General features: G+C 39.2%; 1 protein-coding gene across 3 annotated transcripts in view; it reads right to left on the reverse strand.

Annotated features, from left to right (window-relative positions):
- pank4 (pantothenate kinase 4 (inactive)) overlaps positions 1-20,206 on the reverse strand; it is an 82,737-nt gene that overhangs the window by 27,655 nt on the left and 34,876 nt on the right. For 2 of the 3 annotated variants that reach the window (XR_010016092.1, XM_063033156.1), the window contains exons 10-12: positions 15,625-15,780; positions 3,290-3,402; positions 1,760-1,847 (exon numbers count right to left, since the gene is read on the reverse strand). Coding sequence is in view for 2 of the 3 variants with exons in the window: in XM_063033156.1 (XP_062889226.1) it covers positions 1,760-1,847; positions 3,290-3,402; positions 15,625-15,780 (357 nt within the window). In the remaining variant the exon portion in view is untranslated. The remainder of the gene's footprint in view (positions 1-1,759; positions 1,848-3,289; positions 3,403-15,624; positions 15,781-20,206) is intronic. The other variant, XM_063033158.1, reaches the window with a different exon arrangement.

Consider the following 20,206-nt stretch of genomic DNA (forward strand, 5'->3'; position numbering starts at 1 on the left):
AGGGAGTTGTGTAGGGAGCGATCCCTGCGGAATGCAGAGAGGGGGGGGAGGGAAAGATGTGCTTAGTGGTGGGATCCCGTTGGAGGTGGCGGAAGTTACGGAGAATAATATGTTGGACCCGGAGGCTGGTGGGGTGGTAGGTGAGGCCCAGGGGAACCCTATTCCTAGTGGGGTGGTGGGAGGATGGAGTGAGAGCAGATGTACGTGAAATGGGGGAGATGCGTTTAAGAGCAGAGTTGATAGTGGAGGAAGGTAAGCCCCTTTCTTTAAAAAAGGAAGACATCTCCCTCGTCCTAGAATGAAAAGCCTCATCCTGAGAGCAGATGCGGCGGAGACTGAGGAATTGCGAGAAGGGGATGGCGTTTTTGCAAGAGACAGGGTGAGAGGAGGAATAGTCCAGATAGCTGTGAGAGTCAGTAGGCTTATAGTAGACATCAGTGGATAAGCTGTCTCCAGAGACAGAAAGATCTAGAAAGGGGAGGGAGGTGTCGGAAATGGACCAGGTAAACTTGAGGGCAGGGTGAAAGTTGGAGGCAAAGTTAATAAAGTCAACGAGTTCTGCATGCGTGCAGGAAGCAGCGCCAATGCAGTCATCGATGTAGCGAAGGAAAAGTGGGGGACAGATACCAGAATAGGCACGGAACATAGATTATTCCACAAACCCAACAAAAAGGCAGGCATTGCTATGACCCATACGGGTGCCCATAGCTACACCTTTAGTTTGGAGGAAATGGGAGGAGCCAAAGGAGAAATTATTAAGAGTAAGGACTAATTCCGCTAGACGGAGCAGAGTGGTGGTAGAGGGGAACTGATTAGGTCTGGAATCCAAAAAGAAGCGTAGAGCTTTGAGACCTGATGGGGGATGGAAGTATATAAGGACAATGAACAGGTCTCCAAAAAAGCTTCTTCAGAACGCACACCTCCCCCACCCCTACATATAATTTAAAAGCTCATCCCACACCTTATTTCTGAAAGACTCTTTCACAGAAAACATGAGCCAAAAGTTAATAAATTAGTTATTTTGTTCCATCATTTTGCAGCTGCCTCAACTCTAGACATTACCATAGGCTAAAAATTCAATTTTCAATATGAGCGTAACATTTGTTTAAAGGAATCCATATTAAACTTAAATATTAGAAAGGGGGAGAAAAGAAAAATAACCATTTCACTCAAATTCCATAGAGTCTGTACAACTACAATGAAAGAATCAAACAATTATTTTGATATTTTGTTCTCAACCTATCATCTTCCTTGCTATTTTACTTCAAAACAAAGCCTTTTTAAAAGATATTCTTTATAAGTGGCCCAAATGCACTGTGTTTGATCTTTCATGATTTAGTGTATACTTAATTTAGTCACCTTCAGTTTCCTGCATTGCAAACTTTGTGTTAATGTTCTGCTTAGAAATATTGAAAGTAATTTTGAAAGGAAACAGAGAACCTCCTTCAGACGTCCCAAAAATATATATATGCCAACTTTTAGTGAGAAACTAACTCGACAAATGGATTGCATGTGCTCTCATTATACCACTGAGAGCATATTTTTCTCTACAGCACCCCCTGGCAGCAGATTCTTTGCCATAACATCCTATTACAATTCAGAGGTTCTTTCGGTATCAAGGGTAGTACCAAAAACACGGTCTCAATATTCCACAATCAAGGCAACACAAAAGACATTCAATCAATCAAGTCTTTTTTTTAAATATAAATGAATGCTTTTTTTTTTGGAGAAAAAGTAAAAGGAAAGCAGGAGTGCCTACTTTTGAGTAAGGATCTGGAAAGTTGAATTCATTCAGACAGTGCTCCCGCGTGTCCAGCAAGCTTCTGACTGTTAGAGATCCATATGCACTGAGAGAAAATGGAAGGTAAAAGTATTTTCAAGATATACTAGGACAGCTAAAGATCTATTAAAAATTATCTAAAAAATAATGATATTGCTGCTCAAGGTCAAATTTCCCAATGGAAAATGAAGGCAGAGAGAATGCTAGATTTAACTTAGCTTTGATGGCTTCTACACTCAATAGTCCAATAACACCATGCTATTCCTTGTGAAGTACTACAAGGTTCCCATCATTTCCAGGGAGGGTCCCAACAACTTTAGGATTTAAAGACAATGGAGCATTTTGGGGAATAAAAGTAAAATTGGTATACACAGAATAGGAGTTCCTTTAAATTATTTATTTATTGTTTATAATTGCTAATTTCCTAAGTAACCCACTTTTGTTCAAGCATCCTGCCACTTTCTTGGCAACTGTGTATATTAACTTTGCGAATTAGCAAACATTTTTCATAAAACTTGCTGCTATTTAGTGGCAGGAATGTAGCAACTACTGGATGTATAGACTATGGTTCCTCAAATTCACCTGCTGGAATACTGGGGATCACATGATACAGTGGAGTTTTTAAGTACTCACAGCATCTATCTCACTCAGTTAGTTTAAAGTAGATCCAAACAGGAATCCAGTGTTGGACAAGTTGGAGGACTACAGATCTGCACTTCTTTCTTCCTTTCACAAACTACAATGATTATACCAATCTCAAATAATTTACACAATATTCCAAAAGTATTTTCTGAATGGAAATCTAATCTGTATTAAACTGCTTCTACTATCTACCTGAAGTAGCTATTCCATAGATTTACTACTCCCTCAATAAAATATTACAGCAGATTAGTTTCAAATTTACCTCATTCAACTGCAGGCTCTGATACTACTGTTCTGGACAAGGTGCAACAACTGGTCATAGGCAAAATTATCTAGTCCCTTAGGATCCTAATAACAGCAATCATAAACTTCTCAATCTTTTCTTTTCCAGTAAGAACATGCCCAATTTACACAACTGCCCAAAATCAATCCTTCTACACCCTCCTTTCTCTACTATGCAACCAGAACTACAATTAGCACCAGGAGCAGTTGCATCAATAATTACTGAAGCTGCAAGATTACATCATGGTTTCATACAATAGCACACCAGACAGCACAAAAATAGGCTAGTCAGCACAATTAGTCTTTGGACCGCACCCCACTTAGTCTGATCTATCAGCATTGTCTCCTTTCTCTTCACTTAATACAACTGTATTCAACTCAACTATTCTTGGTGATAGTACGGTTCAATTCAACCTTGACGTTTTAAACAAAATCAAACATTGACATTTTAACACAAGTATTAATATTTACTACACTGAAACTCAGACCCAGAAGGCTTAAAGTGATTTTGTAAGTGATGAATACATTAGAATCGGGTGCTTTGTGGAGCAAACTACAAGTAATGGGGATCCATTCAAAACTCACAATGGTTGGTGCCTCAGTGTCTGAAGTTTGTGCCTATATTTCTGGCGAAACTTCTCTGCTCGCTCTGTGGCATCCAGGGACTGTGGTTGGCTAGCGACCGCCCGCTTTACTACCTGAAACAAAAGAAATGAAACACCATTTCATATTGCAGCAACATACAAGAGGAGTAACAAGAACATGTTGTTCCTCGTCACTCCCTCAGAACAACCAGAAGCATTTTTACAATCACTGAATTACAGTGCCTATAAAAAGTATTGAACCTCCTTGGAAGTTTTCATGTTTTATTGTTTTACAACACTGAATCACAGTGGATTAAATTTGGCTTTTTTGATACTGATCAACAGAAAAGTGAAAGTGAAAAATTTCTACAAATTGGTCTAAGTGTATTACAATTATTAAAGACAAAAAAATTGATTGCATAATTACTCACCCCCTTCAAGTCAGTACTTAGATGCACCTTTGGCAGCAATTACAGCTTTGAACCTGTGTCAATAGGTCTCTATCAGCTTTGCACATCTTGACACTATAATCTTTTCCCATTCTTTCTTCACAAAACTGCTCAAGCTCTGTCAGATTGCATGGGGATCATGAGTGAACAGCCCCTTTCAAGTCCAATCACAAATTCTCAATTGGATTGAGGTCGGGACTCTAACTTGGCCACTCCAGGACATTAACTGTTGTTTTGAAGCCATTCCTGTGGAGCTTTGGCTTTATGCTTGAGCTCTGGTCTCATTACTTGAGGAAGGAAATACTGGCTTTGGAAGGCAGTGCAGAGAAGGTTCACCAAGTTAATTCCAGAGATGAGGGGGTTAGATTATGAGTCACCTGGGAGTGTACTCGCTAGAATTCAGAAGAATGAGGGGAGATCTTATAGAAACGTATAAAATTATGAAAGGGATCGATAAGATAGAGGCAGAGAAGTTGTTTCCACTGGTAGGTGAGACAAGAACTAGAGAACATAGCCTTAGGATTCAGGGGAGTAAATTTAGGATGGAGATGAGGAGGAAATGCTTCTCCCAGAGTGGCGAACCTGTGGAACTCTCTGCCCAATGAAGCAGTGGAGGCTACCTCAATAAATATATTTAAAACAAGGTTGGATAGATTTTTGCATAGTAGGAGAATTAAGGGTTATGGGGTAAAGGCAGGTAGGTGAAAATGTTTGAGCCATGATCTTATTGAATAGTGGAGCAGACTCGACAGGCCAAATGACCTACTCCTGCTTATGTTCTTATTTAATTGCCTTGTTGGAAAGTAAATCTTCTCCCAAGTCACACTTCTCTTGCAGACTGCATCAGGTTTTCCTCCAGGATTTCCCTGTACTTTGCTGCATTCCTTTTACTCTCTACACAAGCCTTCCAAGGCCTGCTGCAGTGTAGCATCTCCACAGCAAGATGAAGCCACCACTATACTTCACAGTAGGGATGGTGTGCTTTTGATGATGTGTGGTCTTTGACTTAAACATAGTGTTTAGTCTGATGGCCTAAAAGCTCGATTTTGGTTTCACCAGACCACAGAATCATCTTCCAGCTGACATCAGAGTTTCCCAGATGCTTCTGGCAAACTCTAGATGTGAGTTTTTTCAACAGTGGCTTTCTCTTTGCCACTCTCCCATAAAACTGCGATTGGTGAAGCACCCAGGCAAAAGCTGTTGTATGCGCAGTCTCTCCCATCTCAGCCACCAAAGCTTGTAATTCCTCTAAGCTTGTCATAGATCTCTTGGTGGCCTCCCTCACTAGTCCCCTTCTTGCACATTCACTCAGTTTTTGAGGACTGCCTGCTCCAGGCAGATTTACAGCTGTGCTATATTCTTTCCATTTCTTGATGATTGACTTAACTGTACTCCAAGGGATATTCAGTGACTTGGAAATTTTCTTGTATCCATCTCTAATTTGTGCTTTACAAAAACCTTTTCGTTGAGTTGCTTGGAGTGTTATTTTACCTTCATTGTGTAGTTTTTGCCAGGATACTGACTCACCAGCAGATGGACCTTCCAGATACAGGTGAATTTTTACTACAATCAATTGAAACACCTTGACTGTACACAGGTGATCTCTATTTAACTAATTATGTGACTTCTTAAACCAATTGGCTGCACCAATGTTGATTTGCTGTGTCATTTAAAGGTGGTGTATACGTCTGTAATGAGTACTTTTGTTTTATATTTGTAATTAATTTAGATCACTTTGTAGAGATCTGTTTTCACTTTGACATGGAAGAGTCTTTTTCAGTGTCAAAACAAGCTAAATTAAATCCACTGTGATTTAATGTTATAAAACATGAAAACTTACGGGGTGGGGGGGGAATACATTTTATAGGTACTGTATTTCGGATGCAGATTCTAATGCAGGCCACGAATGTTAGTAACTTTCCAATGACAAATGACCATGAAAACTGTTTTTAAAAGCGCTGGTTATGGAAGAATAGTTTTTTTAAATTTTCAGACCTTGATTTTACTGTATTTCAGCAGCTGTGCTTTACTAGGAGTTTGAGAAGATTTGGTTTGTCAAGTAAAACACTCAAACTTCTACAAACGTACCGTGGAGAGCATTCTGACTGGCTGCATCACTGTTTGGTATGGGGGGGCGGGGTACTGCACAAGATCGAAGTAAGTTGCAGAAACTTGTAAAATTAGTCAGTTCCATCATGGAATCCATAACATCTTCAAGGAGCAGTGCCTTAGGAAGGCAGCATTCATCATTAAGGATCCCCAATCCCTAGGGCATGCCCTCTTCTCACTGTTACTGTCAGGAAGGAGGTACAAAAGCCCGAAGGTACAATATATATATTAAGTGTAATTCATTTTTTCCCCTCAATATTTAATTATCAAGGATTTCATTGTACTGCTGCCACAGAGTTAACAAATTTCACAACATATGCCAGTGAAATTAAATCTGATTCTCATATATTGAAACAGAGGCTCAAATAATGCAGGTTTATTGACAGGATACAAATTATCTTTTGCTTAAGTCAGAACACCAATCAGTTGAGGGTCTACTGGCCCGATCTCGGGCTCAAAGTCAGCCCAGGAAATTAGGTGCTGCTTCCATCATTCCCTTCTGAACTACTAATGCAACATGAGTAAACAGAGCCATTCTCCCCTCACGACTTGACAAGAATTATCATACTTTCTGAACATGTTATAGCATTAATTGCACATCAAAAGGTTGAAATTATCAAACATCTGGTGACATAGTTCCAAGTTCATAATACTCTCCAAACCACAACCACAATTACAGTATTACCTATCTTTGACTCAGATAGCTTTCCATAATGTACATTCATTGAAATACAAGCTTTTGTTACTCCTAGACTCAACTCTTCCTATTACTTTCCTAGCTATTTAAGAATTTATTCCCTCGAGTCCCAGAATGTTATAAATTCCCAACTGGAGATTAGCTCAGGTTAAGATTTAAATACCACCCAGACATGGTCAAATTAAATCTACCCCACACCTGATGATGTATTTTTGACACCTGACTGTAACAAAAATATTTTAAAATTCATCCTGTGTTCTTTCCTGATTCAGCCAGGGGCATTCACGAACAAAGGAGGCACTGTACATGTTAAAGGACACAAGAAATCACTTTATTAGTTGTATAAAGCATACAACACAAAAAGAAAGACAAATGATCAAATCATTAATGAGGTAGTAGTACAGAAAACAATAATCTTTATATTATTTAATAAGCCGATCTGTACAATACTGGAGGGAACCACAAATATGACAACTTTTCATATCTCCCTCTCTCCATTCTTGTCCCCATCTCCAACTCTTAGCACTAACATTAGTCATGACCCAGCCCAAGAGAAAATATCCCTTTTGCACAAAGAAAGTGCCCCTTTTTATACTCATCACGATCGTTACAAAACTCTAACATAACTCTTACCCCAGTACTGTTCCATTCCTTAGTGGTCCCAGCCCAGACACATAACTTAGAAAACAGAGACAACAGGTCTGTGAGGACGAAAACATTCTTCACCAGTATCTCGAGGATGTGCATACACATCTCCAGTTATCACCACATTCCAAGCAAACACCAGTTTGTCTTTCAAACTTCCATTTTATTTCAGCATATACCAGGGAGGAATCAAATTTAATTCTTTCTTTACACTGACCCAACCCAACAGTTAGACTCTATCCTCATTTTCTTTCTTTCTACCAATGAACAAGTGAATTTAGCTAACTCAGTTAACCTCTTCAATGTTCTCCCTAACTTCTCCTTTCATCATCTCATTAAAACTACTTTTTCAATCAATCGTTAAGATGTATCCATTTCTTTAACTTAGCTTTTAGTGATCTCATAATCAGACAATGAAGCACCATCAGATAACTTTAACACATAAAAAGCTGTGTTCAGTTGTGGTCGTCTTATTATAGAAAGGATGTGGAAGCTTTAGAAAGGGTGCAGAGGAAATTTACCAGGCTGCTGCCTGAATTGGAGAGCATATTTTATGAGGAAAGGTTGAGTGAACTAAGGTTATTTTCTTTGGCGAAAAGGATAAGAATTGACTTGTTAAAGGTGTATAAGACAATAAGAAGACAGAGTGGATTGCCAGCTCTTTTGCCGACCCAGGACGGAAATGGCTAATACAAGAGAACATAACTTTAAGATGACTGAAGGATAGGTTTGCTTTTTTTACACATTAAGTGGTGGATGTGTGAAACACACTGTCAGGGGTGGTGGTATACAGATACATTAGAGACATTTAAGACACTCTTATGCACATGGATGAAAATAAAATGAAGAGCTATGTGAGAGGAAAGAGTAATTGTTAGATTGTGTTAAAGTGTTGTGGTATGTTAAAGAGTCGGCACGGCATCATGGGTCAAAGGACCCGATTCTGGCTATACTGTTCCATGTATGCAAACTACTGTTAGCTAACTGTGTTTGTATATCTGAACCATATAATCTTGTTCAAAGAAATAACTATTGAAGTATAACCAACAGTGGCAACTTTGAACACAAAGTGACAACATATAGTTTGTGTGTGCTATATGAGAAGGTACTTCAATAGAGCAGGACCTGGTATCAAATTTATACTGAGAAGAAGGTATATATATGGCTTTCTGACATTTATCCCATTCAGAAAACATTACCTTAAAGCTCTCCTTCCACAACTTCTATTCAAGACTGTTGCTTCTTCATCACCTTAAGGGTAAGAATAACTTATTTCCATTCCAGATCTGAGGAATGGCAGATGTCCAAGCATGTATTCTTTTAACTTGGTCAGCCGTTGCACATCAACAGGGACCTGACAGGTCAAGTTCATTGTCAATGACAAGACTCTACTGTACACTTAGCACATGCTTGGACACATACTCTAAATGTATACATAAAGACACAGCCATAATGACATCAACACCCTCTCCCTCAGCCTTCTCCCACTTCTGCTGATTCCCTACCTGCTTCAAACCACTTCCTTAAGAGACTCCCTTCAATCTCTGCCACCCAATATTCAGTCCTGGCCTTACTTCTCATTTTTGTCCTACTTCCTCCCTTCTCCAGCTGCCAGACGTTTCAAGAAGGAGACTAAAACACAAAATAATCTGCAGATGCTGGGGTCAAAGCAACACTCACAACACACTGGAGGAACTCAGTAGGTTGGGCAGCATCAGTGGAAACGATGAGTTTCCCTCTACAGTCCTGACGAAGGGTTCCGGCCCGAAACATCAACTCATCGTTTCCACAGATGCTGCCCGACCTGCTGAGTTCCTCCAGCGTGTTGTGAGTGTTGCTCGAGAAGGAGACTGCCCTCACTGAATCAGAATCAAAATCATAACCAGGTTGATTATCACTGATGTTGTGAAATAGTCATAGTCATAGTCATACTTTATTAATCCCGGGGGAAATTGGTTTTCATTACAGTTGCTCTATAAATAATAAATAGTAATAGAACCATAAATAGTTAAATAGTAATATGTAAATTATGCCAGTAAATTATGAAATAAATCCAGGACCAGCCTATCGGCTCAGGATGTCTGACCCTCCAAGGGAGGAGTTGTAAAGTTTGATGGCCACAGGCAGGAATGACTTCCTATGACGCTCAGTGCTGCATCTTGGTGGAATGAGTCTCTGGCTGAATGTACTCCTGTGCCCACCCAGTACATTATGTAGTGGATGGGAGACATTGACCAAGATGGCATGCAACTTAGACAGCATCCTCTTTTCAGACACCACCGTGAGAGAGTCTAGATCCATCCCCACATCACTGGCCTTATGAATGAGTTTGTTGATTCTTTTGGTGTCTGCCACCCTCAGCCTGCTGCCCCAGCACACAACAGCAAACATGATAGCACTGGCCACCACAGACTCGTAGAACATCCTCAGCATCGTCCGGCAGATGTTAAAGGACCTCAGTCTCCTCAGGAAATAGAGACGGCTCTGGCCCTTCTCGTATCCAGCCTCAGTGTTCTTTGACTAGTCCAGTTTATTGTCAATTCGTATCCCCAGGTATTTGTAATCCTCCACCATGTCCACACTGACCCCCTGGATGGAAACAGGGGTCACCGGTACCTTAGCTCTCCTCAGGTCTACCACCAGCTCCTTAGTCTTTTTCACATTAAGCTGCAGATAATTCTGCTCTAATTGTGACAAAGTTTCCTACCATAGCCCTGTACTCAGCCTCATCTCCCTTGCTGATGCATCCAACTATGGCAGAGTCATCCGAAAACTTCTGAAGATGACAAGACTCTGTGCAAATTTGTTGTTTTGTAGTAGCAGTACAGTGCAAAGCATAAAAATTACTGTTACAATTTTTTTAATTTTTAAAAATAAATAAATTGTGCAAAGAAGGAATAGTGAGATAGTATTAATGGAGCACTCAGAAATCTGATGGAGGCAAACAAATTGTCCCTAAATCATTTCGTGTGGGCCTTGAGGCTCCTGTACCTCTTCCTTGATGGTAGATAAGAAGAGGGAATATACTGGGTAGTGACAGCCCTTAATGATGGATGCCCGATTCTTGAGGTACCACTTTTTGAAGATATCCTCCTTGATGTTGGGAAGGTTTGTGCCCGTGATGAAATTAGCTGAGTCTACAACCCTCTGTGGCCTCTTTCAATCCTGTGCATTGGAGCCTCCATACCAAGCAATGATGCAATCAGTCAGAATGTTCTCCACCGCACATCTGTAAAGTACCAAATCACCTCAAATTCTTTGGTTTTGTTGACATTAAATGCCAAGGTACCTCACTATCTCAGCTGCAAATGCCACCAAGCCCAAAACTGGCAGCCTAGCCCAAACCATAACCCACCAGCACCTCCAAGACTCTCCCACCTAGTACTGCCTGATGTTGGCAGAAGATGATCTTCCAGTGCTGTGTGGCTGCATTGGTGGGTACCAAAGTCCCATTTTGCAGCATAAGACAGATTCAACCTACAGAAAGAAAAGTATCACTCAGTATTTACAATGACCAGAAACTCAGAGCATCAGTCTCCTGCTCTGCCTCTCAGGGTTGACATCTCCAATCTGCCTTTGAACCATGGGAACCTGACTCCTCTGTAGACTTTAAATCCACACCAATCTCTTGTTCTGTCTTTCAGGCCACACAGTGACCTCCCATGCTGCCTTTAATATCACAAGAACACAAACTGGATACAGCTTTTTGTCACTCATGCCTACTTCCTCATTCAATAAGATTATGAGTGAACTTTAACACCACTTTCCTGATCTAACTCCCATCCCATGATACCCTTAATATCTGAAAAATTAGTCTGGCTTAGATCTACTCAGTGATTGAGCCACCACAACCCCCTTTGGTAGAGGATTCCCAAGATCCACTCCCTAACTACGGACCCATTATTTTGAGAATTATCAAACCAACCAGGAGAAATAACATCTCTACATCTACCCTGTCAAAACCCATAATAACTTTGTATGTTTTACTGTTTTCTAAGTGCCCTTTTACCACTTCTCTAATAATATATTCCAGTGATATCCCTACTAATGACTGGTCTATAGATCTCCAATTTCTTTCTCCTTCATTTCTAAAACAGTGAGGTTATGTTTCTGCTTGCCAATCTGTGGGAACAAGCATAAGGTCTTAGGAATGTTGGAAGATCATCAATCAGTGGAGCCAGTAACACCACAGTCATCTTTTTCAAAATCCTTGCACGTCAGTCATCATGTCCTATGCACTAATTACCTTTTAGTCCCATTTACTTCATCAGCAGAACTTTTTTCAAGTATTGTCAACTCTTTCAGCACCTTATTTACTTATTTTTTTTATATCTTTTCCAAGAAGGCTGGCAAAACATTTATTTCTCTAATATTTTATCCTTACAAAATCTAATTATTCCTGTCTTTGTCTGTAAGTTACCAAATTAATCAGAATTAAATTTATTATCACTGACATACGGCATGAAATGTGTTGTTTAGTGGCAGTAGCACAGTGCAAAGAGAAAAATCTATAAAATATAAAATTTCACAGTGTATATAATGGAAAATGAGGCCGTGTTCATGGGTTCATGGATCATTGCAATCTCTTGAAACTTACTTTTGTGTTTCTTGCTAGATCACTCCCATATTCTATAATAAAGTTCAGATAATATGCTATCAGCTGTTCAGAAACCCAGATGGTTTGGCATCTGACTCACCAGATGATACTTGGTAAAATTCCTTTTAAACTCACTGGTGCCCCATTTCCCACAATCCTTTTAAACTAACTAGGGCTCCATTTCCCATGATCTCTTCAAACACAATGAGGGCCAGTTTCACTCATTCCCTTTTTACTCACCAGTGCCCCATATCCTACACTTCCTTTATACTTAAGGTCTCATTTCCCTTGAAACACAATGAGGCCCAGTTTTGCACACTCCCTTTAAATTCTCTTTTATCATGCTATCTTAAAACTCGTTAGGGCTCTGCTTCCCACTGGGTTTATTGGAAAACTATGTGCAATTTATTTTAAATAGTGAATTAAAAGTGTTTGCTATTAATAGGAATAACATCCAATAGTGAGGAAAATCATCCAGTCTGGAACCATCAATATCCTGTGTGTACTGTATTCTCCCTTACCTTGTTCCTCATTTGTTCAACATTATAAGCCTTTTCCTTTGATCATATGCTGCCTTTAATTTCTCAATAGTTATGGGTCAATTATTTTCCATATGTTTTGCCTTAAAAGGGATACCATTATTATTCATTCTTTTTTAAACTATCATTTCTCTTGATGCAGTTTCCCAATTGAACACAACCAATTCATGCTACATACAGTCCTAGAAAATAATTTTTATTTCTAAATTTTTACCATGTATTGAGCAAGGATCCCCTAAGATCATCGATTAACACACCCTCACTACACAATGCTAGATTTAAAACCTCTTCCCTCACACTGATCTAGAAAACCATCTCTTATTTAATCCATGAATTCCTCTTTCAAATGTTTACCGCTAATTTAAATTGCCCAATCTAAATACAGATTAAATCCTCTAATGATTGCTGCAGTAGCTTTGCTAGCCACACCTCTAACTTCTTTAACAAAACTGTTATCTACATTAATACTACAGCTTGGGGACCTATATACTTTCTCACCTTTTTTTTGCCCTTCACTGTTTATTTTCTCCTCTCAGAGTGATTTATATTTGAAATAATGAGATAAGATTCTTCTTTTAATGCTTTTATCCCATTAAAATGGAATTATCCCTTTCTAGTTTGCCTTTCTCTTAGAGCAGGGATTCCCAACCTGGGGTCCACCGACTAACCTGTCAGAGGGGATTAATCAAATTCACAGCCTTTTCTGTAACAGCTATTAAATAATATCCATTACACTTCACACGTAATTTACACTTGTGCTAATAATTCATCTATCCTTGTATGTTCACATGAACAATCTATAATCTTGTCTTTTTAACTATTTTCCCTGCTCTGACACTAACTAAGGTATTCCCTTATATCAGATCCTAACACCTTACTGTTGTTCATTGCACTTTTAGTGCTTTTGCCACCCACCTTCATTTTTTGATGCGTGATATTACCATCAATAGAACTGGTTTCTCTCGCTCAGGATCTTAAGTACCTCAATCTAGCTCTCTGTTCATAGGGGAAGTAAAGTTTATCCACAAATTTAATATCCCTTGCCCTGGAAACATTTTAGTAAATCAATTATGCGCACACTCTACAGCCTTAAAGGTGACATTCAGAATTAGATACAACTTACTTTGCTTTTTTTTTTACAAAAAGGATATTCTAAAACTGCATTCCATGATGACTTAACAATAAAGCAATGTTCAGAGAGAGGAACATTCCTCTATCTTCTTTCCTGTCAGCAGGATAAACCAACGTTACTCAGATGGGACCAAATTTTCTGCACAATCCAGAACTTCTGGACTGGCAAATTAGAGCTAACTAGGCAATGGCAGGTACATTTTGCTTGGTAGATTAGTGCAGTAAAGTGTATCCATTTAATGGATCTGGGGCAGTTAGTAGGGGCCCACATTGTCTAAGCCCACGGCAACCAAAAATGACCATAAATGACAAACATCACATTTCATTCTAGAAGTAAACTTACATTCATTGCACAAGTTACAGAACCCTGCATTAATAAAGCTGAAAAACTGAAGATGCTAAAAGACTGAAATAAAAACTAAAAAACAGTAGAAACATTAATCAAGTTAGGAGACAGGAACAGAGCCATTGCCTTATGATGACAAATCTTCCCAGTCTTGACAGCAATTCTGCTTTGTCTCTCCACAGATGCTGCCCAATTTGTCAAGTGCCTATACCATTGCCTACTTCCATATTAGAAGCCTGTGAATGACCAAGTGGACATTAGCATCCATGCACCTAGAGAGGACAACAAACCCTAGCCTTCGGCCTTCTTTCTGCAGTTGCTATAAATGAACTAAAAAGCTTACATTTACAGTATATAGTACCTTATACAGGTCAAGAAGTCCCACAACAAATTTACAGCTAGTTACATACTCCTGAAGTATAACTCTTGTTCTAATATACCATTCAAAATGTGTTAGCCAATTTGAATGTAGCAAAGCTCTCACAAATAGCAACAGAAGAAATAACATGAGCAGATAATACTTGTATAATGAAGGCTATGGGATAAAACATGGCCAGAACATTAGAAATAATTATTTTTACTTTCTTGAAAACATGGATTAGATGACTATCTCAGATGGCAAAAAAGACCGGAGATTAACATCTCATCCAATGCATGACTATTCTAATTGCGCAACACTATCACAGTTTTAAATACAAATTGGCATTATGTATTCCAGTTGCTTGAAACTACAAAGTGCTGACTCTGACGGGAGAGTGCAACCCATAGAAGAACCATTGACAATACAAAGATAGGCATCTAGATTCATTAATATTGGCCTTAAAGGCTGCAAATTTAATTTCCCTTGATTGAGAGGATAAGACATATACAGCTCATTCAATTGAAAGTTTGTTTGATCTCAAATTGGGCAGTTGCTGAGAATCTACACTTTTAGCTTCAGTAAGGACAATAAAACAAAAAGCTGGACATTCCATAGAGCCATAGTCCTAGAATACTACAATACAGAAACAGGCCCTTCAGCCCATCTAGTCCATGCCAATCTGTTTTTCTTCCTAGTCCAGTCTACTCGTGTCCGGACCATAGCCCTTCATGCCCCTCTTAACCATGTACTCATCTAAACTTCTCTTAAATATTGCATTTGAGCCCACATCCACCACTTACACTGGTAGCTCACTCTACACTTGCACCACCTACTGAATTTTCCCCTCAAGTTCTCCTTAAATATTTCACCTTTCAACTTCAACCCATCTCTAGTTCTATCCTCACCCAACCTCAGGGGGGAAAGTCTGCATGCATAGAACCTCTCATAGTTTCATATATCTTTATCAAATATCTTCTCATTCTCCTACATTTCAAGAAAATCTTAACCTATTCAACATTTCCCCATTAATTCAGGTCCTCAAGACCAAGCAACATCCTTGTAAATTTTCTCCAATTGATACTCAGGAAATGTTTTTGGAAATGCAAGATGTACATCTTAAAATAAGACCAGTCTTTTAATGGCAGAGTTGCTTGATTGCATTATTGTTTATGCTTGCACATGATGAATTTTCACTTACAGAAGATGTTAGCACCTTCAATTACCAGAAGTTGGTAAAGGGCAAAAGAAAACTTGAAAACAATATTTTCTAGTTATTTTTAAGAAGATCAAGTTGAACATTTCTATTTTAGCAGCAGCAGCTCCTGGAGGTTGGGGGAATTTCAATGAAGGAGCCTTGATAATCCCAAATGGGGTAAAAAAAAAGAAGCCAGCAAATACCAGTTGAGTTGAATGACCTATTTTGGTAATACAAATTCTATGCAACTACATATATGTAACTTACACCATCTAAAGCATCTTCAAAGCAGCTCAACCAATACTCCCTTGCCATGGCATCTTCAGTGAGGTCAACTGTATCTGGTACGTACGATGATGCATCGAGCAGGAGGGGAAGATTCACCAGCTGCCGCTCCAGTCGGTCCATCTCCAACATGTCAAACTGCCAATGAACCAAACTTGAGTTTACTGTCCAAAGCAACGCTTGCTTTTAATTTCTCACTTTATGAAAGCATGGATCACATGCAAGCAAAACCTAGATGGCTCTGCACTTATGCCGACAACAATTAAAGCTTCTTCCATTTCACACTGGCAATAATACTAATATGTGCCTCTAAGCTAGTAGGCTTTAAAAGCAATGCAGACACAAAAAGCAGGAAAACAGAATTCATTCTACTTCTATTTCCATAAAAGCTAGTCATAAAAGAGGTAGTGGAGGAACCTGTCATAATGTATAGAAGCTCATAAATAAAAGCAACAAACACAGTAACCTCACCTAGCACACACAAAGCACCATTGGAATCAGTCCTGAAAGGGGTGATTATTACATACATGAAGGGATACATTCCTGAAGCACTGCTGCAGCAGGAACCTGGAGTGAACCAGAGGCTGACTGTAGAGTTGATGTTAGTCAGGCCAGGGGGCGCAGGGGTGTGATGTGGCCATTCAGTACTGCAACTGTGGTCAGCAAGATGAGTGCATGCTGTTTCCAGACAATGACAGAGGTAGTTCCATGTGCTGAGAGACATCTCGGATCACTGCTCATTGGATGTGATGGAAGCTGTGTCCCCTTCTATGCTGCACAGCTCTCCCAGCCCAAAGCTTTCTCCAAAGTACCACCAATGAATTTGCTACCACAGAGAAATCTGTGGGCAGGGAAAGCTGTGAAGTAAAACAAAGACACAAGGAGACCACTGGATCCATGCAATCTGTCAACACTGCTAAATCCTATCAATGTCTTACATACACTCACTATGTAAGCCGAGTTGCAGTCCTGAACCCCACAACTTAGCATCAAGGTCTCACTGTTTGCTCCTGGATACCTAATACCAGCTGTCACAACCAGCCTCTCTCCAAGCAACAGGTCAACTCACCGCTAGAGGAGAACCAAGTGGCAAGCAGAGATTAAGGGCAAGGATTCACATCAGGCTCCCAGCACTCAGATACCCACGACAACATCACGCGGAACTGGGGAAGGCAAGGATTCATGCTAGGTTCCTGGCACAGCTGTGCATAGCCCAAGCAGATGTCTTTTTACTAAGTACAGAAAATTACATGTTCAGACTGGAGAACAACCAGCACTATAATAAATCAATCTGTGGGGCAGTGCTAAGCTGGATATCCGTGTTGTTTTCTTCCATATGAAACATTTACATCAGCATTGTCAAAAGTGGAAACTTTACCCACTCTAGATACATGCATCCTCAATTGCTGAGGAAAGTACATGTGGAAATTGCAGCAGCTCTAATCACAATTTTCCAATTCTCTTTAAAAAATGGAGAAGTGTTAAACACAGTTAGACAAAAGTTGCAACTCAATGTTCACAAGCCAGCTTAATATTATTGGAGATAACTGTTCTGGGCAAAGTGCATCAATGAATTAAAATCATGATCATGGTCTTTGGTGAAATAAAGGATGAGTAAGGGATAGTGTGGTTTATGTTCAATATTTGACTTCCAAAAACCATTGTAAAGTACCATACATTAGCAAAATTAAAGTGATAATGAGTAGTTGGAGCATATATTTAAAGTAGTGAATTATTGGGAACACTGTCTCATATATAAGGACAACACATACACAGATGCTTCCTTCTAACTATACACGCAATGTCACTTCCATACCAGCATCCTCCCCCACTTACAGAATCAGTGTTGAGACCACTGTTCTTTTTTTGTACACTGGCCTATAATTTGACACACAGAGCACCATCTCAAAGTCTGCAGATGACAGAAAACTAAGGATGTAATAAAGAGCAAGGAAGAGGGCTCAAATATCAACAATACAGACTGACAGCAGATACAACTTAACAAACATGATAGTGAAGTAACTTAATATGGCAGGAATAATGAGAAAACAGAGTAGTGCAATATTATAGGGAATGCACAATCAGATGGAACTGCAGGTGCAACTATAAGCAATCCACGTTACATGAGAGGGGAAAGGATGTACAACTGGTCAACAGTCCATATCTCGATTTTCTGTACGCAAAGCTGTAACATCTGCTCATACATCAACAAAATGAAAGTTGAAAAAAGTGTTTATGTACCTTCTTCCCCACGTAAATATTATTTCAAACATTTGTGCCATGATTTGCGAATTCTATACTCCAAGTTCCATTACTTGGTTGGTTGTAACATGGCAGGTGCAGATGTATACATTTTTGAAGATGGCTCAATATGTTGAAACCATTATTAACAAAGCATACAAGATATTATTAATGGAGGCATAGAGTACAAAGCTAAGAACATCTCACTAAATCTTTATAAAACACTGCTTAGGCCCCAAATGGAGCATTGCAGTCTATTCTGTATATATCCAAGAGATATCAAACCTAAGTTTGCAGATGACATCAAGGCTGGTGGTGTTGTGGATAGTATAGAAGGTTGTCAAAGGTAACAATAGGTCATTGTCAGAATGCAGAGCTGGTCTGAAAAATGGCAGACGAAGTTCAATCTGGAAAAATGTGAAGTAATACATTTTGGAAGGTCAAACTTGAAGTTGGAGTACAAAGTAATAACAGGATGGAGGAACAGAGGGATTTTAGGGTCCACATCCATAGATACCTCAAAGTTGCTGGTGGCATATGGTGTGTAGGCTTTCATTAGTCAGGGGATTTAAATTGAAGAGCCATGAGGTAATGTTCCAGCTCTACAAAACTCTGGTTAGATCACACTTAGAGTAGAGTGTTCAGTTCTGGTTGCCTCATTATAGGAAGAATATGGAAGCTTTAGAGAAGGAGCAGAGGAGATCTACCAGGATGCTGTCTGGATAGAGCGAGCACGTCTTATGGAGAAAGATTGAGCAAGCTAGGGCTTTTCTCATTGGAACAAAGGAAGATGAGAGATGACTTGATAGAGGTGTATAAGAGGACAGCCAGCACCTTTTTCCCCAGGGGAGTAATGGCTAATATGGCAGAACCTATTTTAAGGTAATTGAAGGGAAGTATAGTAGGGACTTCTTTTTAACATAGAGAATGGCAATGCATGGAACACATTGCCAATGGTGGAGGTAGAGGCAGATATTACGCACATTTAAAAGACTTTTAGAGAGGCACATGAAAGAAAAATAGAGCTATGTTGAAGGAAAGTGCTAGATTGATCTTGGAGTAGGTTAAAAGGTCAAACAGCCTATACTGTTTTATGTTCTATAAAAGAACGTCAAAGAAATGTTTTGGAATGTCAGTTAGCACAAGTGGCATATTTAAGCTCATAGGTGCTTGAAAGTAGCTACACAGAAAGATACAGAAGAATAAAAAGGCATATGACATGATTGCCTTTATTAGTCATAGAATTGAATTCAAGAGTTGGGAAGCCAAGTTGCAACTTTATCAAGCTCTGGTTAAGCCACATCTGGAGCACTGCAATCATTTCTAGTTTTCCCATTATACAGCACTGTGCAAACGTTTTAGGCATATGTAAAAAAAAAATTCCGTAGAGCAAAGAAGCTTTCAAAACTCATGAAAACTTTCTAAATATCAAAAAAAAATTACTATAAAGAGCAATAAACAGTAAAAGATGGATCAAATCAATATTTGGTGTGACCACATTTTAGTTGACCAGTCCATTTCTGTTCCTCACCTTAGCCCATTTCTTTGTATTTCGTCAGCAGAGCTTGGACAGCACATCTTGAAACTTCTGTCTGCTGTGAAATTACTTCTTGCAAGAGACCTCGCTAATGCAGGCTGACCATCTTCTGTCTTGCTGCCCTGCCTATTCTCGCAATGGTGTGACAATTGATGACTTGAAGGTTAAATTGTCACATCTGCCACACCTCACCTCTTAATTTGGTTGTCCTTTACCAAGTTTAATTCTTCTAAACCTGTTTCTGTTTCAACTAAGTTATTCAACTCTTCATGTCATTGTTCATCTTTGTTTAACCATGCACTAGGCTATATGCCTACAAAGTAATCAGGTTTTTAGTTAAAAAGTAGTCTTTTACTTAATATCTTACTTTCTTTAACAAAATACAAAACATTCTCCATAACATTTAATTTTTTGGAAAATGAATGTTTGGAAATTTGCTCTTTTCTACTGACACACTAATGCAGAAGACAAAAAATAAACATCTAAAGCAAAATTTATTTTTAAAAAAATCTAGATGTACTATACTGTATTGTTTGCACAGTACTGTAGGAAAGACATCACGGCTTCAGAGAGGCTGCAGAAGAGGTTTACCAGAATGCTGTCTGGATTAGAAGGCATGTGCTATAAGGAGAGGTTCAACAAACTTGGGTTGTTTTTTCTGGAGCGTTAAATAGAGGTTGATAAGATTACAAGAGGCATTGATGGAGTAGACAGGCAGCACCTTTCATCCAGGGTTAAAATATCTAACAGTAAAGTGTGTAAGGGCAAGTTCAAAGGAGATATATA

The sequence above is a fragment of the Mobula hypostoma genome, chromosome 25 (genome assembly GCF_963921235.1).
Source record: "Mobula hypostoma chromosome 25, sMobHyp1.1, whole genome shotgun sequence".
Lineage (NCBI taxonomy): Eukaryota > Metazoa > Chordata > Chondrichthyes > Myliobatiformes > Myliobatidae > Mobula > Mobula hypostoma.